This window comes from Salarias fasciatus (assembly GCF_902148845.1).
Source record: "Salarias fasciatus chromosome 7 unlocalized genomic scaffold, fSalaFa1.1 super_scaffold_4, whole genome shotgun sequence".
NCBI lineage: Eukaryota > Metazoa > Chordata > Actinopteri > Blenniiformes > Blenniidae > Salarias > Salarias fasciatus.
Genome location: NW_021941229.1, coordinates 13,897,021 through 13,924,428, shown reverse-complemented (window position 1 = coordinate 13,924,428; position 27,408 = coordinate 13,897,021). Strand labels below are relative to the sequence as shown.

Below are 27,408 nucleotides of genomic sequence, written 5' to 3'. Positions count from 1 at the left end.
ACAACCTAAAAACTTTTTTCTTCATAAACATATCTTGAAATTAATTTTCAATAAGAATTAAAATTGTTCCGCGAGGTGTCACGTGGTCAAAGTTGGCTACCACGTGCTCAGCGCGTCAACACTTGGTAACACACTGCTGATGTTATTGTAGCCTGCACAGTGAGTTAGGGGAGTAGGAGTGTTCGATCGAATGTCCTCTCCTCTTCTGGAGACTTCTGGAGACTGGATTAAACACCAGACATCGCGGTGGCAGACAGCTGAGCACCGGGAATAACACTGTTTACCATTTTCTCGGAGCGGCTTGCTTTAGCTAGCTGGTCCCACGGCGCAGCTAGCCCTCTAGTTTAGCAGTTATGGAGTGGTTGGGTAACGGAGCTTCACTTCAGCCCGACGAGGAGTTCAGCAACGACCCAGCTTCGGCAGCAGCCCAGGGTTTCAGCGGGCTTCATCCTCGCCAGCAGGTAGTTCTCTCGTGCCAAGTGGCCTGGTCAATACCGGGAGGTTTTCCTCGGTAACATGCGGATAAACCTGGCGGTATTAAAAGCATGCTAACAAGCTAAGCTTGCTTGGGGCTCTGTGGAGTGACTCCACGCCAAGTTACATAGCGTGATGCTTCGTGACATGTTGTCAGATTTCATACTTTGCTTTGTCGCCGTGTTCCCATCCTTAATACCAGACAGTCATCTCATCTGTTGGGTCATTTCCAGTCTGCATGCCATGCCTAATGCTAACCTCATACGAACCCATGTCTCTGTATGCTAACCAGCTGACCCGTCGTGTCCTCGTCCTGTCAGAGGGAAATTGTCCATAAATAGGAAGGACAGTCGGATCAGAGGCCACAAAAGGCAGCAGCTCACGTCTACAGTCCCCCAGGTCTTTGATATTCCCAGACACTGACAGCTGGGTGTGATGACTGTTGTTGACCAGCCAGGGCATTTGCCTGTTTGGTCACCCCCGTTAGCACGAATGTAATAGAAAGAAGCGTTTATCTATGTTAAGCTCCCCGCTGGACTCTCCCTGCACCAAATGCGACGCGTGTGGTCATCAAAGATTAAAAGCAAGCGGCCTACTTTTAGTTTGCGATTCATGCTGAGCCAAAACTTTACAGGTGTCAACTTCTAAAGGAAACATATTTGCAAAGCTTGTGTGGACAAATGGATGATATATATCAAGTTAATTTCTCTCAAGGGGATGTGGTGGTATTGGCTTTTACGTATGTAATCAAAATATTGCATTGATACAAAATGTTACTCTGAAATACCTCATTCCAAGCACCGCTTAATAATGTCTTCTCCCTCCTATTTTACTTTACTCATCCCTTGTTAATCTGAATCCCACCTCATGGACAGAAGCACCATTCTTTTCTTGTTGAACACACAAGTGAAGAGTCATAATGTTTGCAGTATTTTCAACTTTGGTGAGTCAGTGGGGCAGTGCCATGTGAGAGTTCAGCTTCCTGACGCCCTGGTGGATGAGACTGTTTCCCAGTCTGGGAAGCTACAGTTCTAACGATTAAACTCTACTCTAAAAAAAAACAAAAAATTTGGTTTGTGGTTTATAAAGTAACACTCTACTCTAAAGATTGAAAGAAAAGTCTTGATATATTTCAGTTTGTGTCAACAATATGAAGAACTATGCGGACTCCTCAAGCAGTGTAGGAAATATTCTGAGGAAATATTGGCGACACCCTTTGTTGACAACATTTTATTCTTGTGACGCTTCTGTTTGAGTAGGTTAGATAAACATTTCAAAACGACAAGAAATCAGTGATTGACTTCGGAACATGATTTGACCTTTTCTCCATCGTAAGTTAAACCTTTATGGGCTCACTTCTGTTCCTTTGTGTCTCTTTACATCACACAAGACGCCATCGTTGCCGCTCTGTGACTGTGCCATGGCGTCACTCTGCCAGAGTCAGCAGCGCTGCGTCAAGGCCTCCATCGTGTCGAGCTGGAGGCTGGCCGAGGCGCAGGACCAGCTTTGCTCTTTAGGGGTCCACAGCTCGGAGTCGCTGGAGCAGGAGCGTGCTCGGACTCTGGCCTGCCCCTCAGAACTCACACACACAGAGGAAGAGTGGCGTCGGAAGGAGAGCATGCTGGGAGGTCAGGAACCAAGCCGCAGCTCCGTGCTCGGCGCTGTTGGAAGTTGGGACGTCTTCGATAAGGCAAGGCATACACTGAAGTGGAAAAGTGAAAATACTAAATGTCTTGACACATAGGTTGGAAAGCATCAAGTCTTTTATGTATTACTTTTTATTTAAAAAAGAATTAGGTTGTATTCCAAAATACTAAATACTGTGATATGATTTTAGAAATAAGTAATTGCTTAATTATATGTTCCTTTTACATTTATGAAGTATCTTGTGTGTTTTCTAGAGTATTATCAATATCCAGAATCAACCCGTAGAACAGGATCAAGACAAATGCAAGTCGTTTCTTCAGAAGCATGAACAAGAGCTTCGGCATTTTGGTAAGCATTATGAAATCACCGTTTTATGCCTCAATCACAAATAAAGAGTTAAAAGACAGCATGCTCCTGTTATTTATCAGAAGGTAAAACTGTGGTTCAACAAATGTTGCACTTATTGTTTCACAGCATGTTTCAGACTCTTGTGCACGAAAATATAAGCTTAAAGGTTTTTGGTGTTTTTTGGCGTGGTGCTGGGCGTGTTGAAGTTACAACTTAAATCTCTGACTTGTACCACAACAAGAATTTTAAATGCTCAGAGCAAAATATTGGTTAAATCAAAATATACTGCAATGTTTGGTTAAAATTGTCTGCAAGATTATAAAATATCTGGAGCATTGCTCTTGTGGAAACGATGCCGAGTTTGGTCAATTGTGTCCGAAAAGAAAGCATCCGAATAGCTACTGGTCGTGAGAAAACCTGACATTAGATACTGTACTGAAGTTTTAGACAGGTGCAGTACAATGCTCCATGTTCTGCAGATACTGATTTCCTCTATTTTTGCATTAATTGAAATATTAAGCTACTGACACACACATTTTTCAAAGCGTTTTACAGATTTTTTTTCCACCCACACCAACCTCAAACTTGTCCATGTTCATTAAATGAATGTCGGCATATCTCCTCTGTTCTTTTGCCCAGAAAGTTTCAGTTTCAGTGAGCACATTGTGTTCGTCCCTTTATGTATTACCATCAGTTTTCTGTCAGAACACCAGCAGCATGTGTCGATGTTGGTGTTTTTAATGTGTGAGAAGTGAGTCGATCGTGGTCTTATTAAACCGATGTTTCGTGTTTCCGATGTCAGGTATGTTGAGGAGATGGGACGACAGCCAGCGGTTCCTTGCGGAGATGCCTCAGCTGATTTGCGAGGAAACGGCCAATTATTTAATCCTGTGGTGCATGAGACTACAGGAAGAAGGGGTAAATATTGAGTGTTTTGGCTTCACCCTCCAGGGGATGAAATGGCAGATCTATTTGTATATGAGGAAAGAGCTCAGTTTGTTTTATTGAGTGTGCTTTAAGTTACAGGACTAAAACGTTTCTTTTTACTTTGCATTATCTGCACAATGTGTGGAGTGTTGGTGTAACTTGTTTCACATTTCGAAATGTGCCTGTGAGAAGTGTTCACTGTGTTGCCAAAGTTTTGACATATGGCCAAGAATATGTATGAAAACCTGCAGTAACTGTTTTGTGTTATGTTGTGTAGAAAGAAGCGCTGATGGAGCAGGTGGCACACCAAGCTGTAGTTATGCAGTTCATCCTGGAGATGGCCTCAAACTCTCAGCAGGATCCTCGAGGCTGCTTCAGACAGTTCTTCCACAAAGCCAAAGTAGGATGTCTATTTGCTCTTTTTACTGAAAACTGTGAAAGTCCTTTACCTTATTTAGCTTAATTGCCTTTGATCCTTGATAAAATAAATTACCATAACACAGACTGTTATATAAGGGTGTTTAAGTGTTTTAAAGTGAGCTTAAAAGACACTATTGTGCAATTTACATGATGAAATATGTTAAAGCAGCACACTTAGCATATTTCAAACAGAAAACTATAACATGTACTGTCCATGCTACTGAGCAACGCACCCTATTTACTTTCCTTTTGTGTTATATCTAACTAATTATATATTTTTTAATTCTTTTGTAGGAGGGACAAGACGTCTATTTAGAGGTCTTCCACACAGAACTTGAGGCCTTCAAACAGAGAGTCAAAGAACACACGGTGAAATGTAGAAGTGAAGCGCCCACTGTTGAACAGCAGAATACTGGCACAAACTGCAGAGACGCCCCCAAAGCCGTAACAGACTCTTTACCTTTAGTAAGTACTAAATGCTCCTCTCAGTGTGGCTGTGATTTAGAGCCTACTGCATATACCCCATCCAGCTGTCAGATGCTGCAATTGAGATGTTTTATTGTCGTCTTAATTCTCCGTACTTCCATCTCTCTTCTAAACCCGGAAGTGACCCCTGCTTGCCGTGCAGCGTGCGTCTGGCACAGGCCGCCCATACATCACAGGGCTAACACACATTTCCAGTCACATTAATTCATACAGGCAATCTTATTGTAACTGATCCAACTGGAAGGCATGTCTTTGGACTGTGATAAGCAATGCTCGCTGCGCACAGAACGGAAACAGACTCAAACTGACAAATTTGTGAAAACACCAAAAGTTCAATCTTTAATGAAATTTTTTTACTTGGAAAGAGAGTAATTGCGTGTCACGTGAGTTTTCCTCTTCATGTTAAAAGATTGCGTTTTCTTGGTATTTAAAATACATTCACCTTCATGCAAAACAACAAGAAACCCTGTCATTTCATTTGAGAGCCGACCATAAGCTGCTGGTTGGAATGTAAACAGTTTTGATGCCAGTCAGAATCGGAGCAGGGTTAGTTGGAAAGTGTGAACCAAGTGTGAACCCCCCCCCCCCCCCCCCCCCCCCCCCCCCAACTCTTAAAAACTCATTGTCTTACAGGAGCTTGTTTTGAAACCATTGATTTTAAATCTACTTCAACCACTGTGTTTCCACAGAAACGAGGTCTGAATGAATCTTCTGAGACATGTCCTGTTCTTCAGTTTCTTTGTCCATTGCAGATTTTATCAGCTGACATACCTTTTTATAAATGAGCCCTTTCTGTCAGCTCAGCTGAGCCCTGATCCTTTGAGATGAGTCATATGACCAAACGTAGCCCCAAGTTGTCTGTTGCATACAAATTAAGTCTTTGTTGTATTTACCATTGTACACTATTAACAGACATAAAACACATTAAATTTTCAGTGAAGAATTTCTCCGCTGACGAATGAAGTCTTGTTTATGAATACCACCGGACATCTGCAGCTTCATCATGTAAATGAGGGGAAATAGGACTTCCTCCCTCTGCTGGCCCCATGGGTGGGCTGGCTGCCAAACATCCACACTGAAAAGAAGAAGAAATATTTCAAACCAAATGGTCACATTGATAAAGGTCCAGATTTTGCTTTCATTTCTGATCAGGATGAGAAAATTGATTTAAACGGGGGAAAAAAAGCACTTACATGAAGCACTGTTGTATCATCTTGTCAGTCTGCTTATTATGCTTGTGCAGGACAATAATCGCCTGCTCTCCTCCACCAGGTGGCAGAGTATCCCATGAAGCGTTGCATAGAGACTGGACTTTGGACAAGCACAGGGTGTTGGACAAAGGAGGACACTTCAGAGACAGATGACATGCGAATGATGGAGACCTCTTAGGAAACGTACGACCAGCTGCTGCTTCTCTTCCATCGCCGCCATTTACCCAATTAAGGAACAAGCTGAGCTGGAAGCTCTCCTCTCACACTGAACCCGGCTGAAAAATGTTGCAGCAGAGAAAGAATTAAGAGAGATGCACTCGGTCTTCTGTGCTCCAGCGTTCAGCAAACTGGAGTAAATCATGTTTTTCGAATGACGGTTAGATCTCAGTGCTGCTTTTAGTCGGTTGCTGTGGTTGTCCTCTTGCAGGTAGGTTGCTGCTGGATCTTTTGGTGGCTATAAAGCTTGTTGTGCCATAATCACCTTTTTACCAGATGGGCTTCTTGCATTCTAATCATTGTTATGGTTCACTTGTCTCTGTAAAAGTAGAACTGATAAAGTGTGAGCGATGTTTTCCAGACAACACAAAAGATACTTAACCAAAAAAAAGCATTTGAGCAAAAACTGGTATAAACAGCTGGAGTTGGACTCAGGGTGGTGGAGGACGTGAAGGAGATCATGTTAGGTCTGCGAGGGAAGAGTGTGTTGTATAAATGGCCTTTTTACTTTCCTGCTTGAACAGACGCGACAGTTCACTCACTCATGAACAGTAATTGTTGCCGTAGAAGAATCTGGGGTTCACCATGCGAGATGTCGTGTGGGTACTGAGCTAAAGCTGCTAGCATGAACCGTGTACTGCAGTACATTTGACCTACATGCACAATTTTACTTGATCTGGCTCGAAGCTGGTGTGTTTTTTGACTGATCAGCCTCGTGTGAACAGTTTATTTGTGACACAGCAGTTGTCCTCAGTTCCAGGTGCTCGGGTTCTCTCCATGGAGCTGTTTATGGAAATCAAATCCATCATCAGAAGACCAATGCACCGAAGTAAAAGTGCTTCGTAGAAAGAAGGGAGAAAGGTGTTCTGATTGCTTTATGTCAAAATCAAAAGTTATGTTTTTAGAATAAATACAACCGGTTTAGATTGTTAAAATTAAAATGCCTAATTTGGCTAAAATGGTGTAGCATACTTTTGCACAATCAGTTTAAAAAGAAAATGCTTTGGAGTCATTTGTAATTTGTGCTGTAATGCAAATTATATTTTATGGAGTTTACAGACAATCTTGTGTGGATTTACAAAGTGTGCTGGACCCTGCTCATCCAAGACGCATTTCTTTTAAGTTCATTACTTGATCTTTATACCAAGTCCAGACAAGAAAAGAGGGTTTATAGTTTCTAATGCATCTTGTTGGTCTTAGTTTTCACTAACATGGTTAATGGGATATTGTCTGAGTGTTTAATGTGTCTAAAAAGTGTTCCTGTATTTGTTATGGTGTTGATAGGCAGGGTTTTAATTATACCTAAATACAAAGACCTTTTTTTATTTTTTTTTCCTTTTTGGTCACATTGTTCTAAGTTCCCACAGCTTTCACATGACCTGCATACAAAGGAGTTTCACATAGTTTACCAAGACTCTTAGGCTGGTTTTATGGCAGGAGGTGAAGGGGCTGAGCAAGCAGATGTAATAAATAGCATTTCTCACTTGAAAGATATCAAAAGTAAACGCGCCATGGTCAGGAAGCGAACAGCATTCGGATTGTCAGTTGTTTGAAGCTGCGCAGTTCATTATAGATTCATAGAGATCAGCTGAGGCAGTTTGAGCATTGGGGTGTTTTGGATTTTGTTTTGTAGCGAGTATTCCTTTGTGTTGTCTGGACAGACTTTAAAGCTTAAAGTTCAACCGTAACCAAGCATAGAACTCCCTTTTTCCATTCATCAGCACATTCTACTGCGGGCAGACAAATGGGTTTGTATTTCCAGCCAATGCCAAAACTGCAGAAAATTACAAAATACAATGTTCTCATACATTTTATGTGCATTTGACAAGAGCGCTTACTGGAAAAAAAAAAAAATCACAAATGTTTCAAGAACCTAGTTTTCCACCACCTTAAATGCCTATAAGAAAACAATGAGCAATGATACGGTGCATGCTTTAATGTATGTGAGACGACCTAAAATAAGATATTCAAATTTCCTACATAGTGTTTAGGTTGAGTCTAGTTTGAGAGCATGCATATGGAGTCCGATGGAAATGTTAGAGCGTGCTGTGTTTGTTGCTCATGGGTCTATTAAATCGTTCTTGTTTTTTGGTTTTCGTTTAAACACTAGGGTGACATCGGTTCACATCATGCCAAATATGTCATTTGGTTAGTTTATTTTTGTTTCTTTTTATTTTAGTCAGTGATGTTCTCGAATAGAATCAACTCCTTGTTTCTCGCACCTGAAGCCAAGTTAAAACCACCAGTTTCCTTCCATAAGTGCTCTGTTCAGGCTGTTCTGTGTTCCGTGTTGGTTCCACGTCCAGACTCTGACCCGAATTCAAGTTAAAGAAGAAAAAAAAAAAAAGACGGTATGGAGGAAAAGGGCTGAGCTCTGCAAGAAAAAATCCTTTTACTTTTATACTGTGTTTGCAGAATTGAGCTCTCTGCATCTGAATGTGTTCTGCACTTTATTTTTTCAAAATAGAAATAGCTTTGTTTAATGAGGTCAAAAAGTATATGATTTTTTTTTTACTTTATTCTTCCTCATCCTGTTTTTTTTGTGTTGTGTTCACAATTACACAGAATTGAATCTGACAGTAATTATTTCACAAAAAAGTGTGACATTTATTGTTTCGTTGATTGTTTTGTATTCTGAACTTCTTTTTTGTCACATGAGTTTTTACCAGATCTTTTTTCAGACTTGAAGTTAATTGATCTCTTTTGCTGTTGGTGGTCTTTCTGCTGCTTTATGTGAATTGCTGACCCTCTTTCTGACACCACCACCTCCGCTCACTGCTCTCGGCTCTGGGCCAACACTGCTCCTTACTGTTGACAAATGGTGTAAAAAAAAATCCAATGAGAGAGGAGATCAGTCACAATTTCACTGCAGTGTGAGGAATTAGAAGCACCATATCGTAAATTTCCTGACAGTGTTAACTATTTTCATCTCGCCATTGACTCATTTGGCTCATTTTCAACTACTGTGCAAAGCACAGACTGTATTAGCAGGGAACCTACATGGAATTTATTTTATTTCATTTTATTTTTAATTTTCGGTCCACAAACAAAAGTCAACTATGCAAAGCAAATGTTGGAATATCTTGACTGAACCTGCAGCCATCTTCCCGGTGTCCTGCCTCCCTGAAGCGTGCATGTTTTTGAAGTGTTGACACTCGGCAGAGCAGTTTGTGTAACCAAGCAACGAGCTTAAAGTAAATTACACTTCACATTCACAGCAGGCCACAGTGAGATTTGTTTCTCTCTTGCTCCTTGGCGAATGTCGCATACAAAACCAGAGCTGAATGCTTGTGTCTTCTCATCAGTGCTTTGTCGACCTGCAGCGACAGTGGGAACCTTTGACGTTAAAATATAACAACTTGGAAAAAAAGGCTTTGTCATTATATCCCCTGGAGGTAACTCCACCAGTAAAGCCTGTTTATCCCGAGTAGTACTACTGCATATGTAAAATCTCTCTCTACAAAGGACTTTTGTGGCTCCATCAAGAGTTTTAGAAGGTTGTGTGAAATGTATAAAGGATCACAAAACTGCAAGGAGTCATCCGACGAGCGACACTGAATTCTCCGATCAATGTGAAGGTCGGGCTGTTCTGCAGGGAATGTAGACACTGAACTCTGGCAATAAAGATTGTGCAGAATGAAACAGTGCTTGTGGTTCTGCTGCTTTGAACACTTTTTAAACTGTCGGAGGATAATTTGGTATCAGTTGTGAAATCAGTGGAGAAAGTGACTTCACCAGAGAAAGTTGTGATTTGCGAAATAAGAATAAAATGAACAGAAAACATTGGAACTCTATTTAAAGTACAATAATCCATATTGCAATAGGAGATTTTAAGAAAAGTTAAATTTAGGTAACCTTGAGAAGATAAAACATACAGGTGAATCTGAAAGTATAGAATATTACCAAAAATGAATTGTTTCAACACGTGAATAAAAAAATGTTTTTGTTTATTTTTGTGTGATTTTTATTCTCTTTGATCAAATAAATATGAAAATGATCTGATCTTAAACAATATGTTTTTAATATGCTGTATTTTTTAAAATCATGAGTTGGAAACTATAATTGAAACCTGAACAAAAAGGCAGGAAATGTGTGCATATGCATAATAAAAAAAATGTTTTACAGTTGTGATTACATTAACATCTATTTCAAAATATTAGTTAGATCATCCTGTATTACTTCTAATTTGAACTTTTACACCTCAGAGAATATTGGAACCTGTTCGTTTCTTTTCCATTTGAGTAAAATATCTTCTGAGTGAATGAGAAAAGAAAGATTTTGTTTTTGGTATTGAAGCTTTGCCTCCTCAGTTCCTGCCTGACATCTTGTTAGTCACATTCACTGCTGCACTCCAGAGCCTTGCAGAGACAGTTTTCTTTTTTTCTGATCAACTGAACTTCTGGAGTCGATCAATTTAATGTTGATTAAATTATCAATTTTAGCTTTGCTTCATTTCATATTGTTGTCTGTTCTCGAGCTTTCTTTGCTTCTGTTTGAAATTATTGTTTAATTATTCATTATTCAGTGTGATATGAGCGTGCTGACCATTACAACAACATCCAGTTTTCACAGTTTTCTGGTTTTGAAACAATGACTCAATCCTGATTCCGTCACTTTCATTTAAAAGAAAATATATTTATTGTGTTCAGACACAGTTGCTTACAAAAAAAAAAAAAGATGTGCTTTCAAAACACCACATTCAAGTGTTTAAGGAGTACACAGTGGAGAAACGTTGGCAGTACCAGTCTATATCAGAGGTGGACACTCCTGCACGTTTTCCAACGTCTTCTGCAGAAAGCCTGATAACGGGCCGCTCCTCTCGATGGGCCAAACCCTCCAGGACCAGGAGTGCCCACCCACGAAGTATACAGCACATAGCAAGGCAGGAGAGCAAAGTGCAAAAGGCAGCACATCAATCCTAGACGCCGTGATATCTTCTAACAAGGTGGCAGCCCTGTACAAATGGTTTTAATGCTTACATGGATTTCAATCAGAAGTTAAGATTGTCGGATCACATTAGATGGTGGACTTGGTCTCGGATCGGAGGGAATGTTTCAAAGTGACACGATGCAGCCACTTTTATAAGGCTGCATCTGTAAGACTTGAGGTGAATGGAGGGAAATACACAATACTGATTTCTTAGGACGATTCAAAATACTAGATATAAAAACTGGAAATCTAATCGATTATGTGATCATAAAAACATTAATTTGTGAAGTACAATCACTGAGCTACATGTTATATTGCCAAAAGCAGCAGAAGGCACTTGAGTGCGGACGTGAATTTACAGTCATTTAAAACACACATTTCCCTTTCAGGTAATTACATTAAATTAAAAAAAGAAATCATCCCCACTAAGTCAGTTATAAAAGCAACCCCCTACATCATTTTTAAAAGAAGCATTAAAGATATAACTAAAAATGGAGTCATGAGTCCTTTTTTTCCCCTAGAGTTATTGAAATTAGCGAATAAACCTCATGAGAGCATTCTAAAACACAACTGATTAGACAAGATTAACTATTTAAGGCTGAACTTACGAGGAAATGGAGTCACAGTATTCATCTCCATCTATTTCGCCATCAAAGGCACATTATGGAATGAAGATGCAATCTTTCTGAAACTAATGTCGGGAGTATTTTTGCACCCTGGGAGTTCAGAGCCACAGTGGGGGCTATACAGTCAGCATCTGAAATATGGAGTCTTGCACTTCCTATATGGCATCAACAATCTGAACTTAATGCTTTTTTTTTTTTTTTTTTTTTTTGGAACACTTGGAATGTATTATTTTAAGCATGGCTCTCTTTTTCCGGCGGAGTGGAGCAATAGGACGGTGCAGGCGGAGTGGTTGCTGCTGGGAAACCTCCAGCCTCCCTGAGCCTCGGCTGTTGGGGAGTCTTTTTAAGCTGCCTTCTGACGGAGTGAGGAGAATTTGGACTGGAGGAATGCCTCGACGTGAGGCCAAATCTTATTGGTTTCTGTCCCGGTGAAGGTCTCAAGTATACCTTTACTCCTGGGGGGAAAAAAAAAAAAAAAACACAGACACACCTACGTTGGACTTGTTCATCTAAATTTCACAATTACTGGTAAACCTTTAACCTTCCTATAATTGTATTCAGGCCACCAAATGTCAAAAACCATGCAATGTGTGATTCTCTGCAACAATGCAACACAAATGGTTAAAACAATCCAAACAATGCACTGTGTGTATCTAGATAAGTGTATAGTAATGGTGTACCTGTAGTACTCCAAGACGGGCTCTGTCTGGTTTTCATAAGACTTCAGTCTCCTTGTGACTGTCTCTGGTTTGTCGTCATCCCTCTGGACCAGGGCCTCCCCTGTTTCATCATCAATGCCCTGCAGCAATGAAACAAACAAAAAAAAAACAAAAAAATCAAACATATGGATGATAAATCTGCAACGGCACCTTTTCAATGCAAAATACATATAAAATACTTGTTGCTTCTACAGAACACTGCTATAAGCAATGTGTTGTAACAAAGCTGCTAATGTCAAAAAGAAATGCAAATATATCTACAAACTGCATGCGCACGGTTTTGCCGGATAACATCTGGCTGTGTAAGGTTGAGTTAAATACAATAGCGCTAAGAAAAATGGAGGGAATCATCAGTGATAAAGGTAAATGATTTACAGGGCGCTTAGGTGGGTTGAAGTCTATGTTGTAGACGCGGCCACTTGGAAGGTGGGTCCAGCGGGAGGTCAGCCTCTGTTTGATGGTCTCGAAAGGTACGTTGAGGTTGATGACTGTGTCCACGGTGTAGGCGTCATCCAGAGCCTCCGCCTGAGTGACGGTGCGAGGAAATCCTGGCAGAGAGATGAAGGCACGCAGTGAACAGTGTGTTTGAACAGTGCTGTGATCAGTGGAAGAGCAATCAGCCGAGGTCGTAGGAAGCATTCCTTTAAGTCGTTCATCATTTTTTTTGAGTGATGAACTCAGATTGCATTGACCGATCCCACAAGCGTTGAGCAACTTCTCCCAAACAATGCTGATAAAGCGCTCGATCGGCAACGATTGCCGGCTGGCACAGACGGGTGAGCTCGTACCGTCAAGCAGCCAGCTGCTCTGGTCTATTGTTCTCAGGTGACTCAGGATGAGACGAGACATGACGTCGTCGGGTACCAGCTGACCCTGGTCGATGCAAGACTTCATGAGGAGGCCGAGTTCTGACGCACACAGAGAGAGAGAGAGAGAGAGAGAGAGAGAGAGAGAGAGAGAGAGAGAGAGAGAGAGAGAGAGAGAGAGAGAGAGAGAGAGAGGTTTAGACACTTTGCAAAAGAAAGTCTGAATTTTGAATCATTGCACTTTTTCACTAAGAAAACCTGCTTCCTTCACAAATATTGAAAGAAAATCATGAGAGGTTATGCCCACTTTTTGAGGTGGAAATATATTTTTTTTAAAAAAACTAAAATGCTAATAGTGTGGATGTAGATTTTTCAATTTTCCTTCCCACGTAAAATCACTCACCCACACAAATCTCAAAATTTCTGCCTGCAGACCATTTTTTGAGGCTGTCGAGCCTGTGCTTCCAAAAGACCAGAATTATTACCAAAATCCTTCTTTATCGCTCTTTACTCATTTTGTAATATGAATGTGTAATATACCATGCTACTTAACAACATTTGTCTTAAACAAACCTCTTTTCAACATATTAAAGTAACTTAATGGAAAATTGACAGAGGCACTGCTGGAGTTGAAGCATTAGTTGGTAGTTTGGTTTTTTTTGAGAGAGAGAGTTATTTGGACAGAGTCAAGATAAAGAAAAGAATTTCCTGGCGGGCCTTGCGAGATGTGACTGTGCCAACATAGTACTTATCTGCAATTCAGCAAATAGTAAAACTTACACTGTAAATAAGTCACAAGCACTGGAAGCACTGGAAGCCTTCTGGGCCTGCAGAATAAACTCTGTGTAGTAATCTAACACATGCCGCATAACTTCCACTTCAGCAGGAAATAGTGGGAAAGTGACAACTGGAACAGATTAACTGTGAGGAAATGCACAAAGCAACTCATAAGATTTAAAGCTCAGAAATGCAACATGTAAGCTTTTCTCTGTGACAGTGAATGTAAATCATTCAAAACAAGTTGGACTTTCAGAATTAGACTAGTCTGTGCTCAGCCCAACAACAGAAAAAAGTAGCAGCGGGAGCTAAAGATGTGAGATAAGACGGAGCAGTAAATATGACGGAACATACAGTTCTTCTTCGCTTATCTATTCATTTTCCACCGTCACGTCATCAACATATCAGTCTGTCTTCTTATAGTCTTTGCTGTCTTCTTTTTGCCTTCGCTTTCAGAACGTTAATGCATTCATCTCTGGCTAAAGGTCACTGTGGTTCCTGTTTCCCACCTGTTGATTGTCTCTCAGGATCCTTAATCTCCTTATTATCCCAGACCACAACTACTCACACCAGATGGTCTCCCACCTCTGAGTGTGATTCTGTTGCATCTTTCTTCTCATTAAAAGAGAATTTCTATTTTTCACGGTTTACTGAATCAATGAAAAGCAGATCAAATAAAAAATCATTTAAAATAAAATTGAAGTTATAAGGACTAAGGACTCATATACGGCAGTTTTCAGTGTTGTTTTACCAGTTCATTTCACTAAATAACCCAGAAATGACTTCTGTTCCAACTGAAATACAATCAGGTGACTTAAAAAAGACAGGAAGACAAAATGAGGAACTCGTCTTTGGAGAAAAGGACATATAGAAGCAGATATTGTGCACACATGGCACATTCCTAATAGCTTTAAAAATACTTCTTTGGACTTTTCCAAGTCGGAGCTTTTCTCTCATGCAGCTGTAAAAACATTCTCCATTCTGCTGTCTTTGCTCACAAGGAGCAAAAGTTCACTGCTCCAATTACATTTATTGTCTTTCTTTATCTCTGCCCAAGGTGATACTGAGGAGCAAGGGGCCTCCTTCCAAGGTCCAGGTAATGTTCAATCAATGTTTGCAGTATAAACATAAATCAGCCACTTCTTCACTCACCCTGCAAACCACTGTGACCTTGGCAGGAAGGAAAATGTGAAGGTGTTTTTTGTTTTTTGTTTTTTTTTAGATTACTAAGACATGCATCAGCAAGAAGAGAAATCCAACTCCTGTCAGTGTGGTGACCTTGTTATAATAATGCAGTGCAGAGAGATGTCATGTCCTCTGCTGCTGCAGAATGGTCTCTTTATGTTTTATGAGTATACACTGCACTCAATCATTATTCATCATTCCAAATGATACATAGAGGAAAAAACACCAACACAGACTAAAAGGATCAGCATTGCATCACCGTGGCTTACGACTGAGATCTTGCCTTACCAGTTTTTGCGTTGATGTTGGCTCTTAAAATGTCCCCACTCGAGAGGTGACTGAGTCCAAAAGTTTTGGTGATGCGCCCGGACACGGTTCCTTTCCCGGATCCCGGGGGACCCATGATGACAGCACGCACGACTCTCTGCAGGACCATTTCCACGCGAGCACAGGTTCAGTTTTGGAGTTTCTCCCCTCTGTAGGTGCAGATGCAGCCCGTCTCATGAAAGCCAGTCTCCGGATGCTCCGGGTCGGCGATCGCGGCAGGTACCGACGGACCGACCGCTTCCACTTTGAGCGCGCAAATAAACAACGTGGAGGCGCGTCTTCGCGGAGCGAGCTTCGAGTCTGTCTGGACCAGAAGATTATTTTTTTACGTCAGTCTGGAGAAGGAGGAGGAGGAGGAGGAGGAAGAGAAGCATGAGGAGGAGGAGCAGAAACGAGATGTGAGTTACGTGCAGCAGGAGGTTGTTCCAGTCCGGTGCCAGCCCCGGCAGGGGGAAAATGAGGACGCCGGGGAGGAGCGCCTCTCTCCGGCGTGCTGTGGAAACTTCGATTCGCCTCTGTTTACGCTTTATTGAAGATGCATTTATTGTATAACGCGGTTATGTAATCGGTGTGCTGGCGGGGAAAAAGCTTGCTGGCAAGGTTTAGGTGATTAATCCCTTCCGAGCCGCAATCCCATGAGAGGGGCTCGAGCGAATAACAACCAATCTGCGCACTAAGCCGCAGCATGTTAAAGTGCTGCGGCCGCGGCGAAACGCATGTTTGCGCACATGTCGACCATTATGTCGACATGCACAAATAGTGCAAAACGCACCTTTTTTTCGCGGTGTAAAGTAAGAAAACACTGAGGCAACTTAAAATCATGAATGGTAGTGTTGGTTGAAATGCAGAAAATTATTATTACCTATTTAAATAAAGAAATATGCGCATTTCAGCGCCAAAATAAACCCAAGAATAACATTGATATTTACTGTAATTACTGCTGCTTTAATTCTTTCAAACAGAATCAATAACATCAGTATAAATGATGCAAGTGGTGGTACAGTGGTTAGCACAACAAATTCATAGCAAGACGTCTCTGGGTTTGAATCTTTTGTATTCTATTCTCCCTGTGCAAATATGCTACTTCCCAAAGTCCCAAAACTAGGCGAGTTCCCTTCCTCCACCCACAAACGCCTGACCTACTGACCCCAAGTCGTGGTGTAAAAGGCAAGGCAAAGAAAAGCAGAGCAAAAGTATTTTTCTCGCACCATTCAGACACAAGTCAATTCACAGTGCTTTTCAAGTAAATAAAAGTGATACATGAAAACAAGGTGATTAAGAAGCTTAATCTTAAATAATTAACGATGATAAGAATTACAAACAAAACAAAACAAAAGGGAACAGGATAAAACGGAGACGAAATAAAGTAAAGCCTTAAAGGTAATTAAATACGTGGAAACTAATGTTTAACTGAGCAAAAAAGAGTGTTTTAAAGACAAGACGATGCTCCTGTTGTCAAGTTAAAACATGACTAGTCAAAATTGAATTAATATAATGTTGTATTTTGATTATATTCATTAAAAGCAGAATTGACGTTGATTAAAAAAGGCAGTCCTGACTTGTACGGGCAGGCATGTTTACATTTTGGCCTGAGCTGTGGCTTTAAGACGAGCTCCATCCACGCCCTCTCTGTTTTAATGAATGGCCGTGGTGCCCTCTAGTACCTAAAAGGAGCGCTGCACCCTCCGAAGCGCCTTTTGGTCCCTCGCGGGTTCCCGTCCCCTCCCCTCCCACTACACGGCTTCCTGTGCAAACACACGTGGATTCCACTGACGCCAGCCACAAACAACAATAACATGGCAAGCCACGGCCTGACCTACGACGGCTGCAATTTCTTCAGACAGCGGCTGGTGCTGTCCACGTTGACCGGGAAGCGCGTGAAGATAAGAAACATCCGCTCCAAGGAGGACGAGCCGGGGCTCCGCGGTCAGTCGTGGCGTCGCAGTTAGCTCGGAGGCTAACGAGCGGCTAGCTGCTACGCAGTTGGGAGTGTGTTTAATCTGGGCGGCATCTGAGGGGAAACGACCGGACAGGAGTAATAAAACAAGATCAAAACAGCCTCGTCTCACTGTAAAAACTGTGCAGACGACTCACTTATTTGTAGCCTTGAAGTTTTAAGTCATTTCATAAGTTTATTTACTTGTTTTTAAACATTTTTGTGGATTGTTTCGTCTTCTTTTAGTCGACTGAAATACCTGCCATCAATACTGGATTGGATGAAATTGTAACTTAAATCGTGTTTGACAGATTTGTTTATAATAATTATGTGTCTCTCTGAATCTTTTTCCAGATTTTGAGGCCAGCTTCATCAGACTGTTAGACAAAGTGACCAATGGCTCCAGGATAGAGATAAACCAAACAGGTAAGTGTACCAATAAGCCTGGTTATGGATGTATCTAACTTCTGTGTTCTGGCATTTCTGGTTTATCTGGAACATTAGCACAGTGGCACAAGGCGTGGAAGATATTGGATTGTTTAAAGCGTTTTTTGTTTTGTTTATATGAGAAAATTTACATTACATATAATGCTGCCACTGGTTCTGTTTATACCAGGGCGATTTCCTTAGAGGTGAATAATTTAGCCAAGGTGGTCACACCCTAGAATGATATGCCTTTTATATGTCAGCTAAAAGAGACCAAACTTGCTGGACTCCTGTTTTGCTTTAGTCACGTATTCAAGTCATCATTTTTATAATCCTTCATTGAATTTACGAGTTTGTACAGATTTTGAGTTCAGTTTTTTGCAGCCGTGTATGATGTTTAATTGGAGCATTTGCATACTGCAAGTAATTGTAAATCAAGTTCAGTCATCTATTAAGAAATGCTCTAAGGCATCCTAAGTATGATTGACAGTGTGTCGAAAGCAATTCCAAACAATTACCTCATGTTTTCAGTCGAAGATAAAATTGAAGTTACAATGCGTCTCCTGGAACATGCTGTAGTTTTTTAAGCTCTTTAGCTATTTCTTTGTTGTGTTTCTTAGTTGTTTTATCAGGAGTTTCCATTGTGGGTATTTTTTTTTATACACCCACATTGACCCATTTATGTTTGATTTAGTGAATGATTTGGTTCAGTTTACATTCAAACAATAATATGCAATGGCATCAATAGTTTTGAGAATCCCTGTGGATCATTAAAAATGTACTATACATATATTTATAGAGCTTTTAGTGGATTATGTCCTGCATTATTAAAGTTTTTGTCTTCCCGGCTACGTCTTGCCGGTTGTATCATCTTTTCTTATGGCGCAGTCTCAGTCACCATCTTCACTCACTTGACTCTTCCAGGTACTGTGCTGTTCTACCAGCCCGGCCTGTTGTACGGAGGCTCCGTGGAACATGACTGTAATCCGCAGCGGTCCATTGGATATTACCTGGAGGCGCTGCTCATGCTGGCTCCGTTCATGAAGACGTCTCTGAAAGCAACTTTGAGAGGAGTCACCAATGACCCCACAGACCCAACGGTGAGCGCACACTCATACACAATCACCTTTTTTCCCCCGAATGGTTGTCCCTCGTTTTGTCCTCTTGGTGCATTTTTGTGCATTCAGTGAAACCACACTTGGTTACATTCAGTGCTACTGAGTCATGTTTTTGTTTTTCAAAAAATGGTAAACTACCCCCGGTGGTTAAATCCACACTGCCCACGTGGATGGTGTGTTTAGAGTTTGCATCTGTAAACTCTGAAGTTGTTTTTCTGCTTCAGTTAACTTATGCTGACTTGAGAATGTGTTTGGGAGTCTGTTCTGATCGGCTTGTTTCGCTCTTCTCTTTTTTTTCCTCATTCTTGGTCTCAGAGTTTATGTTTTACTTGTTTGCTAGGTAAGTTAATAACAGACTCTGCACCGTCTGGTTTTGGTATGACGCGTATTGTTTGACCCTCTTAAGACTATAATTGTATTTACCCCGCCATCGATTTATTTTGATTTTATGTCTGTAACTTTGTCAGAGGTGCCTCTGACCTTTCCAAGCTGACTTCAGCTTTAAAGGTCTCTGTTATTCGGTCTTACTGTGCGCTTTTTGACAATATGTTACAAATGTGTGGCACATTGATCGTACTGCAGAAGACCTGAGAGTGCAAAGATCTAATTTTCTTTTTTTGTTGTCAGCTTTATGGTGTTGAAATATACACATGCCAAAGCTTGTCACTGTATGAGTAAAAATGTTAATAGTAGGTAACGGTCATGAAACAAGCTGAAGGAAGCAGTAATCATTATAAATAGAGATGTTGGAGAGCAGTGTTCTCATGGAAACGGTCTCTTTTTGAAGCTTTTTGTCTACCGAAGGCTCACGCTTTGTTATTCTTTTTTTATGGTTGTTGGCATTTTTTAAACCCTGGAGACACTGTAAGATTCGAAGATTACACAGCTCTTTTCCTTGCAGGTAGACCTGCTGAAATCCACTGCCCTCCCTCTTTTGAAGAAGTTTGGGATTGATGGAGAGGGGCTGGATCTCAAGGTGAGCACACTGTATCTTTAGGAAAGCAGGATGGTTTCATTTATTTGCTGGGAAATACAATTACTGTGTTGGAAAAGTGAAACGAATCATGTTTTCCAATGCTGCTGCTCCCTCAGGTGGTGAAGAGAGGAATGGCACCTGGTGGGGGTGGAGAAGTGGCTTTCACATGTCCTGTCCGCAGGACGATCAACCCCATCCAACTGACTGATCCAGGCAAGATCAAGAGGATCAGGGGCGTGGCGTATCCTTCTCAGGCGTGCAGTTATTGGTAGTGAAATCACATAACGACTGGAAAGCCCCATTCCCGCCCATCTTGTCTTGTTCTTCTTGAAATGTGAGGTTTCCAGCTGACAGTCATTGTAATTATTGAATAGTAGATAACCTATGCATTGAGAATATTGCAGTGCCTCAAGAAAATTGTCATCGTTGAGAAAATACTCTTCAATAAAAGATGCTGTAATGTTTTTCAAGTGGGGTTCTAATTGTTCCTAATTTATTTGTTCGACCTTTCGTCAATCTCATCCTACAGTTTTCATTTTTGAAGCTCCTTGACGTTCTAAACGCAGATATTCTGCTCGAGTTTCCCCTCAGATGGCCAACAGGATCGTGGACTCAGCCAGAGGGATCCTCAACCAGTTACTCCCCGACATATACATCTATACAGACCACATGAAGGGAGCCAACTCTGGAAAGTGGGTGTCTCTGTTTCATGTCTCTCTTCTATTTACACATTAATGGATGGACAGTTGATAATATTTGTTGTTACCCTCAGGTCTCCAGGTTTCGGCCTGACTCTGGTAGCAGAGACGCTGAACGGCTGCTTCCTCAGTGCAGAGATGTCGTCCACCCCGCAGGGACAAGGGGAACCCATGCTGCCAGAGGACCTCGGCGCCAACTGTGCCAAGCTGCTTTTGCAGGAGATACATCGGGTAAAACCTCAAGACACACACACACTTCCCTTCTAGTCAAATCTCCTGGGTGAGATGCATCTTCTTCTGTATTACCTTCTTCTGCTTTAAACCTAAACTTTCCTTTTAATCTCACACAGAAAGGATTGACCACATATATATTTTGAGAGGAAGGAGACTAAATCAAATAAGTCTGGCTTTGCAAACCAGAAGTCCTAGCTCAAACAAAGGTTTTTGCCCGTTGTCCTCTGCGCTTGTTTATGCTTTAGTGGCTGCAATACTGCAGCCTGCTTAAGGGCCTTTTCATCAGCTAACCTATCTAAAAATCAGCTGGCAGTCAGAGCACCTGTCAACAAGCCTGTCTGGTCTTATTTGCAAAAGTCAAACAGGCAGAGTGTCTTTCAGCCTGTGTTTTTCCCAACACCAGTAAGTTACAATGAAAATTATGTATATCAAACTTAAACAGTGTGAAATCTTGTGTACTTCTCCAGTAGTATGTGTCAAACATCCACCGCTCGAAGCATGAGGGAGGGAGGAGGCCGTCTTCAGTGTGAGCTGGTGCTCTCTATTTACAGGTCTTCATGTGAGGTTTTTTTTTTTCCTCAGCCAAAAAATAAAGTAAGACAAAAGGGAATCTGGCTACAGAAAGTTTGCACAAAGCCCCATTCAGACTGAACGTGATAAGACCACTCACCTTGCATTACCCCTGACTTAAGCACAAGGTTCAGTGGAACTGTGCATTCCTTCAAAAGTTGGATATTTGCTCCAGAACTTGCTCCATGGTACAGGCGTTGTGTGCAACTGCCATCTGCAAGAAATTAGCAATTTTCAAAAGCATTCTTTGGATACTCACAGAGAACTGCCAATAAAAGCACATTAGTGAGATCTGAACTGATCTCAGTTTGTGTCCTATATCTCATTTTTTCAGGTTTTTTTGAGCAACCAACATTAATTCTAAAATGTTTGGTTGCCAGTCTTCCTGTGGATTTAAAGTGAGAGAATAGTCTTTGTGGCACTGTCTCCTCACACCCCTTAACAGTTGTAAGTGTTTGTACATACAGTAACGGAGTGTGGCAGACCACAGGAACATCGCAGAGTATATAATTAGGCATGTAACATAGTGTGAACACACTGAGTGTAAAAAGAAAAAAAAAAAAAGTTGAAGTTACTGAAAAGCTAAGCAAATGTACGATCATAAACATCTTGTGACCATCGCTCCAACACACCTGAATTTAATGAATGGCTCAGGCCTAATCTGCAGAAAGCCTGATAACGAGCCATTCATTGCTTTCAGGCGTGTGGCCCTCCAGGTCCAGGACTGCCTGACGCCGGTCTGTACACTGTTGTCATTTTCATAAAATGTAATGATTTTCAAAGCAGAAAACTAGTGCTGTCAATTTTAATCGCGATTAATCCATCGAGGTCTGCCAATTGGGTCAAAGAAAAGAACTAGAGGATAGTAGTGTTTTTTCCTGACATTGGGACTGATTTATGAGGATTAGATTCTTCATTGCAATTAATCTCAACTTTAAAAAAGTTAATTGTTGACAGTTCTCCATGAATTAATCACGATTAATTGCGATCAATGCGATTAAAATGCGATCAATGCGATTAAAACTGACAGCACTACAGAAAACAAAATATGAAACAAGTGTTTGCGTATTTAAAACACAGTTACATGTCCACAATGCTTTGTGTTCAGTGCTCAGATGCCTGCAGTCCACTGGAGTGGATGTTTATGTAATTTTATGGACAAGTCAGATTTTTGGAGAAGAAGTTGAACATGATTTTTCATTTCCTGAGAAAACTAAAAACACTGTTTAAAAAAAAATCTTCACCAAGATTTTCATAATTCATGCAGCAGAGGCCTTGAGTATGTGACAAAATTATCAAAAAATAACCACATTTTCTTAATCTGTGACATATTTACCAATCATAAGACTCTGGGAAGGATTTGGAATCTTATTTGGTTAGATTTTAATCTCTTAGTCATCTGCTGGAACCAATTCTGTCACTGAGAGTCAATACATAAACTGTGCTGCCTGTTGCTGGAAGAGGGAGGGGGGGAAAAAAGTTGAATTCTTGGGAAATACCTGACATACATCCCCGGGATGCGCTCGAGCTCATCTTGTTTACTCACATTCCCTGGTAATGAGTTTGTCTGCAGTTCAGCTCAGAATCTGTTAGTGGTCAGAGCTACAGTTTAGGAAGGAGTTATTGGGTATTTCCATTCAGATTCAGGTAGATTTATCAGATTACATAGTGTATTTTCGTTGATGCCGCCACATTGTGGACAGCTGCAGGTCAGTGAGGCCTTTGGATCATTTGGAAAATGATCTGCAGAGGGTTTTTTCGGGAGAGATGCTAACCTTTGACACATTAAAATAAAACCTCATCACTGAATGCTTTGAAGTTTTCTTTCGTTCTTGACTTGTCCCCAAGGTTGCATCTGAAATTTAGAGGTTGATAATAAAGGCCACATCTGAAGCATGAATTTATAGAAGACGGAACGACTCGTGCCGTCACGGTGAGGAATTAATGATCCAGCACAAAACGTGCTGAAAGGGAGAGTTCTTCCGTTTGAGCACATTTTCTGCTGGAGCCTCAAAGGAACTCATGAAAGATATAAGCTAAAAGAAATGAGGAAACACTGTCTGAAACGTCTGTGCCGTAATGAAGAGAAATTGAGTGATCAGTGGCGTGTGTTTCGATTGTCCGATGAATTAATCTTGTATAATCTTGCGCAAAGTTGCACATTAATTAATCTTTTCTTTTAACACAGTGGAACACATGACAAATGTATAGTATCAAAACATTCTAAGACTGAGATTCTAAGTCAGTGTTTTTTCTGTTTTTTCAACATGAGCGATGAAGCAGATGAACCAGGTTTGCTCAAACAAGCTTGGTAAATTAGGAATTCTCTAGTGAATATATTGGTGCCCACAGGGACGGGGAGGAAAAACCAAAAATCCCGATATTTTATGTGTCTGCGTCTTTTCCAGCTGTGTGCTGCGACCAGAGGGAACGTTAAAGCCACCGAGTCGGCCGTTTCAGTGCATGCGAAGCCACTTGGAACAGAATATGTATGCAATGCGATTGTGTGACTCGTGTTCGCCTCCACACGGCCCTGCCTCTCGGCCCCCCTCTCCCAGGAGCCATGTGAGTCCAGTTAGCTGGTCAGGGTAGTGCTGATTAACTCTGAAAGACCAATATTGTCGGACGCTTCCTCTTAACTCGCGAGCAGCGGAGCACAGAGCGAATGTTAATTTTTTTTTGCCACTTCGACGGTCGATGGTTTGAAATGGTTTTTGCTCCTGGTTCGAGTAGCTGAAGCTGCTGGAAGAGCGAGGAGAAGAAAACGAGCAGGAAAACTGAAGATCTGAATTATGTTGGATTTCATTTGGAACGCAGAGCAGAGGGACTGGAGGAATACTGGAGAAGATAAGTCAAGAGTGGCGTGGATGTGCAGCTCCTGTCAAGGAATGGCTTCATTCTGTAAATCTGTTGGATTGACATTAAAGAGCTCGGGTGCTGTGTATCTGCACGTCTGTTTGCTTTATGGTTAATCAGTACAGTCGTCAAGTAGTAAACCGAAGCCACGCCATGGTCATGCTGTATTTGGGGGCAACGTCAACAGGGGAACAGGGGACAGGATGCGAGTGCTCAAGTTTGTTTTTTTTGTTGTGTTGCTTGTTTGATGAAATGGTGTTTAAAGGTGTGTTTTGGTCAATAGATCAGCAGATCGGCGTAGTTTACCTTTCAGTGGCGTCAGACTGCAGTATTGTGCGGAACTGCGTTAAACCAGGATATCAACTGTTTTTACAGAGGAGAATTAAGTTTGCGCGTGCTTTGCAATGAATTTTTTTCCCAGTTTCTTCCCCCCCAATCCAGTCCTCATCATGAAATTTCAGATAGGTTTTTTTTTTTTTTCCTCCTTCAGTTTTTGTTAAATGATTGAAGGGACTTTTCCGTCAGGCCTCGTGCTCGTCAGCCTGCCTCAGGGGATCGTCTTTCAGAGACAGGATGTAAAACCAGCAGTTAGAAAGTGGGGTTAATGTGTCGTATTTCTTAGTTTATTCTTCAGTGAAGTGGAACAATTTGGTCTCTTCTTTTTTTCTTTTTTTTTTCTTCACATCGACGTCTTCATGAGGTAAGCTACTCCATTTACAAAACAAGTAAATGAAATTTATCTTAAGTATTTGAATCCGTTTTGGACTCGTGATGAGAACGGGTGAGTTTGAGGCCGACGGCGTTGGTTTACTGGCATAAAGTTAAACAGATACTTAAATAATCTAAATGTTGAAAATAGGATGTTTTTAAGCCATAAAACCACCTTGACACATTTCTATCATCCAAAGTTTTTGTCCCCCCCCACCCCATATCAATTTCCAAAATTTTTAGCAATTAAAATTTGAATCTAGATTCATTTATAGAATCAACGCAGTCTCCATCTTTTCCTCAACAAATACAATGCGTCCACAGTGTGAGTGATACGATTATGTAATTGAATCATAATTCTGCTGACAGGCTGCATGACTGAGCCACATGAGCGCTCGGCCGAACAGGACGGGCTTGTTGCATTGTGCAGCTCCTCTTCACGCGTCTCCTCTGACAGCTCCTTTTGTCGCCGCATGTCAGAAAGTCCCACCGAGTTGTTGTGGAGCGATTTGAGCTCACGAAATCCTCCTGGGTGGATCCAGCCGTGCATCAGATCCTTCGTATGTTGCTGGGGAGTCGCACTCGGTTCATGTGGCGTAATGGCTGTGGTATGCCGTTACTGGATGCAGAGTGTGGATCATCTGTCTTCTAAATGTCTGTTTTGTTGAGAAAACCGGGGAGCAGATAGTCTTGAGAAATTCAGGCGGAGCAGGGAAAAGGAGCATCTGGAAGATTTAGTCATAAATTGGACATTTACAACCCTGGACTGAATAACTGACGCCTGCTTTGTCCATTGAGATTTGAAAACAAGGTTTATCAGTAGTCAGAATGTAAAGGTACACGGCTGGAATCGCGATCGGATGTGCTCCTGCGGGCTTTGTTTGTCTTTAAGTTGGATCGGGATCAAAGGCTGTCGGTGTTTGACCTGAAGCGGTCAATACCTGGTCACCGGGTTGACATCCCCAAAATCGCCACCTCTGACGTATTTCAGTGTTGTTTTTGTTTCTCATGAGCACAACCTCCTCTGGTTTTAGGGCGGCTGCGTGGATTCGACCAATCAGAGCCTGGCACTCCTCCTGATGACCCTTGGCCAGCAGGATGTGTCGAAGGTTTTGCTCGGACCCCTTTCCCCTTACACGTAAGTCACCGCCGCACATGCATCACAAGCTAACGGACCAATGACCAAAGTAGACCTGAACAACAGAGAATTTTATGATTCTGTCAGTTTTTTTGCTGACGATGAGTCAAAGTTCTCGCTCTGCTGTTCTTGAAACTGCTCACTAATACACACACATGCACACACACACACACAGAGGTGTTGATTCACTCGGTCAGAGGTGAGCACTTCATGCATGATCAAACTGTCCCGGCTCCAAAACACCTAAATTGGCAAAAAAAAAAGTTTTCTACAGAACTTCAGTTTGACATTTTCACCAGATTCTGTCTTTTTTTTTTCTTTTTTTTTTACAGCATAACTTTTTGGAGAAACTCTAAATATTCAAACAGTTTTGGCTGTTTATTTACAAGTGTTTAGAGATGGCTGACACAGTGCAATGTTCTCCAGAAGCCTCCACCTCTGCACCCGTTCACAAGTGAAAAAATATAATTTCTGAAGTTATCAAGATTTTCAAGTCAAGTAACAAGCATAATATGATTGTGGTATGTGAGATATCAGTCAATATTGGAGGTTTCTTCCCAGTACTCTTCATGCATACTTTTTAATCTGGTTTATTTTGCTCTTTTACACCACTTATGTCATATTTTTAGTTAAGTAAACAGAAGTAAGACTCACATGTGAGTGAAAAACAAAAGGCAGGTTACATAAGAAGACCCCCTTCTAAAGTGAGATGGAGTTTTTGTCAGATTAAATGAAAACATGACTGTTACCTGGACAAAGCTAATGTTTTCAAAACAGCAGGAAGTTTATGCACTTGTGTATGTTCATACTCCTAAACATTAACAGTGAGAATAAAGGTGTACTGAGGTGAATGTGGACACTTTAAAGCAGGAACCTTCCAATAAACTCTGCAGCTACAATCATGACTTGCAAGGAAGCATTTTTAATGTCTGGTGGGGGCTCGAGGTTGTATTTGTCGTCACACGTGTCGGATCGTCATGTGGAGCATGTTTGTGTCGACGAACCAGGAGCGAACTATGAACTGTCCATTTTCAGTTATCATGGTACCGGTGCTGTGTCCCTCTCAAGTACAGTACTATGATAACTGAAGATTGGCAGTGCCATCTCAGTGCACTCTCCACCGTGCGCAGGTACTGTGACACACACCAGATAATCAACAGCCGCTCTTATTTTCCAGACAGTGCTGTGTGTCTGGGTTCTCAGGACAGTGATGAAAGCTAACAGACAAGCAAATGATTGTTTTCTAGGCAGTAATCACATACTAGTCCTTAAAAAAATAAAAAATAAAAAAAAATATGGCGACATCTGCTGGATAACACGAGTATTGCAAACCTTTGTTAGCTGTGAATTTTTCATGCAATAAAATGAAAAAATAACACATCTCTCCGACTGTCTTTGCAGGATCGAGTTCCTGAGACACATTCGAGACTTTTTCCAGATTATGTTTAAGCTTGAGGTCCAGAAGCCTCTAGAAGACGAGAGGAAAGGAGGAGACAAAGTTCTGGTGACCTGTGTCGGAGCTGGATACAGCAACATCAACAAGACTCTGAAATAAAGTTTTTATATGTATGTTGTGGGCTCTGTGGTGTTTTACACCGTTCGTACCATATGTGTGAATGCATACTAAAGTCGTAACAATACTGAAGGAAG

The 27,408-nt window shown here is 41.3% G+C and overlaps 3 protein-coding genes across 8 annotated transcripts; 2 read left to right on the top strand and 1 right to left on the bottom strand.

The window, feature by feature from the left end:
* The first annotated feature begins 146 nt into the window (after positions 1–146).
* cdc37l1 (cell division cycle 37-like 1) lies at positions 147–8,117 on the top strand. 2 transcript variants are annotated; one of them, XM_030084262.1, is made up of 7 exons: positions 147–461; positions 1,865–2,164; positions 2,376–2,469; positions 3,272–3,387; positions 3,674–3,796; positions 4,111–4,281; positions 5,575–8,117. In XM_030084262.1, the coding sequence occupies exons 1-7, from the start codon at positions 354–356 to the stop codon at positions 5,689–5,691; spliced, it is 1,029 nt and encodes a 342-aa protein (XP_029940122.1). In that variant the 5' UTR covers positions 147–353; the 3' UTR covers positions 5,692–8,117. The 2 variants fall into 2 exon arrangements, with proteins under 2 accessions (XP_029940122.1, XP_029940123.1); XM_030084263.1 differs by having other exon boundaries at positions 392–461; positions 767–2,164.
* A 3,318-nt stretch (positions 8,118–11,435) lies between these two features.
* On the bottom strand, positions 11,436–15,424 carry ak3 (adenylate kinase 3). Its single transcript, XM_030084266.1, has 5 exons — positions 15,060–15,424; positions 12,792–12,911; positions 12,379–12,551; positions 11,965–12,083; positions 11,436–11,739 (listed from the first exon to the last, which is right to left on the bottom strand). Exons 1-5 carry the CDS (start codon positions 15,205–15,207, stop codon positions 11,628–11,630), a joined length of 672 nt encoding a protein of 223 aa, XP_029940126.1. The 5' UTR covers positions 15,208–15,424; the 3' UTR covers positions 11,436–11,627.
* Positions 15,425–15,452: 28 nt separating this feature from the next.
* rcl1 (RNA terminal phosphate cyclase-like 1) lies at positions 15,453–27,327 on the top strand. Of its 5 annotated transcripts, none has more exons than XM_030084259.1 (9): positions 15,453–15,496; positions 17,389–17,460; positions 18,385–18,560; positions 19,480–19,554; positions 19,671–19,795; positions 20,121–20,246; positions 20,327–20,483; positions 25,655–25,758; positions 27,160–27,327. In XM_030084259.1, exons 3-9 carry the CDS (start codon positions 18,486–18,488, stop codon positions 27,311–27,313), a joined length of 816 nt encoding a protein of 271 aa, XP_029940119.1. In that variant the 5' UTR covers positions 15,453–15,496; positions 17,389–17,460; positions 18,385–18,485; the 3' UTR covers positions 27,314–27,327. The 5 variants fall into 5 exon arrangements, with proteins under 5 accessions (XP_029940119.1, XP_029940117.1, XP_029940120.1 ...); XM_030084257.1 differs by lacking the exon at positions 15,453–15,496 and adding an exon at positions 16,789–17,024; XM_030084260.1 differs by lacking the exon at positions 15,453–15,496 and adding an exon at positions 16,893–17,028.
* The last annotated feature ends 81 nt before the right edge of the window (positions 27,328–27,408 follow it).

Bases quoted from the DNA above. Each gene is read 5' to 3' on its own strand.
- cdc37l1 (XM_030084262.1), top strand. From the start codon at position 354: ATGGAGTGGTTGGGTAACGGAGCTTCACTTCAGCCCGACGAGGAGTTC. The intron at 3,388-3,673 runs GTAAATATTGAG...TATGTTGTGTAG, and splicing joins TGAGACTACAGGAAGAAGGG to AAAGAAGCGCTGATGGAGCA. The intron at 4,282-5,574 runs GTAAGTACTAAA...CTCCTCCACCAG, and splicing joins TAACAGACTCTTTACCTTTA to GTGGCAGAGTATCCCATGAA.
- rcl1 (XM_030084257.1), top strand. From the start codon at position 16,895: ATGGCAAGCCACGGCCTGACCTACGACGGCTGCAATTTCTTCAGACAG. The intron at 20,247-20,326 runs GTGGGTGTCTCT...TGTTACCCTCAG, and splicing joins AAGGGAGCCAACTCTGGAAA to GTCTCCAGGTTTCGGCCTGA. The intron at 25,759-27,159 runs GTAAGTCACCGC...CTGTCTTTGCAG, and splicing joins GGACCCCTTTCCCCTTACAC to GATCGAGTTCCTGAGACACA.
- ak3 (XM_030084266.1), bottom strand. From the start codon at position 15,207: ATGGTCCTGCAGAGAGTCGTGCGTGCTGTCATCATGGGTCCCCCGGGA. The intron at 12,084-12,378 runs GTAAATCATTTA...TCATTGCTGCAG, and splicing joins TCAACCCACCTAAGCGCCCT to GGCATTGATGATGAAACAGG. The intron at 11,740-11,964 runs GTACACCATTAC...TTTTCCCCCCAG, and splicing joins CCCGTCTTGGAGTACTACAG to GAGTAAAGGTATACTTGAGA.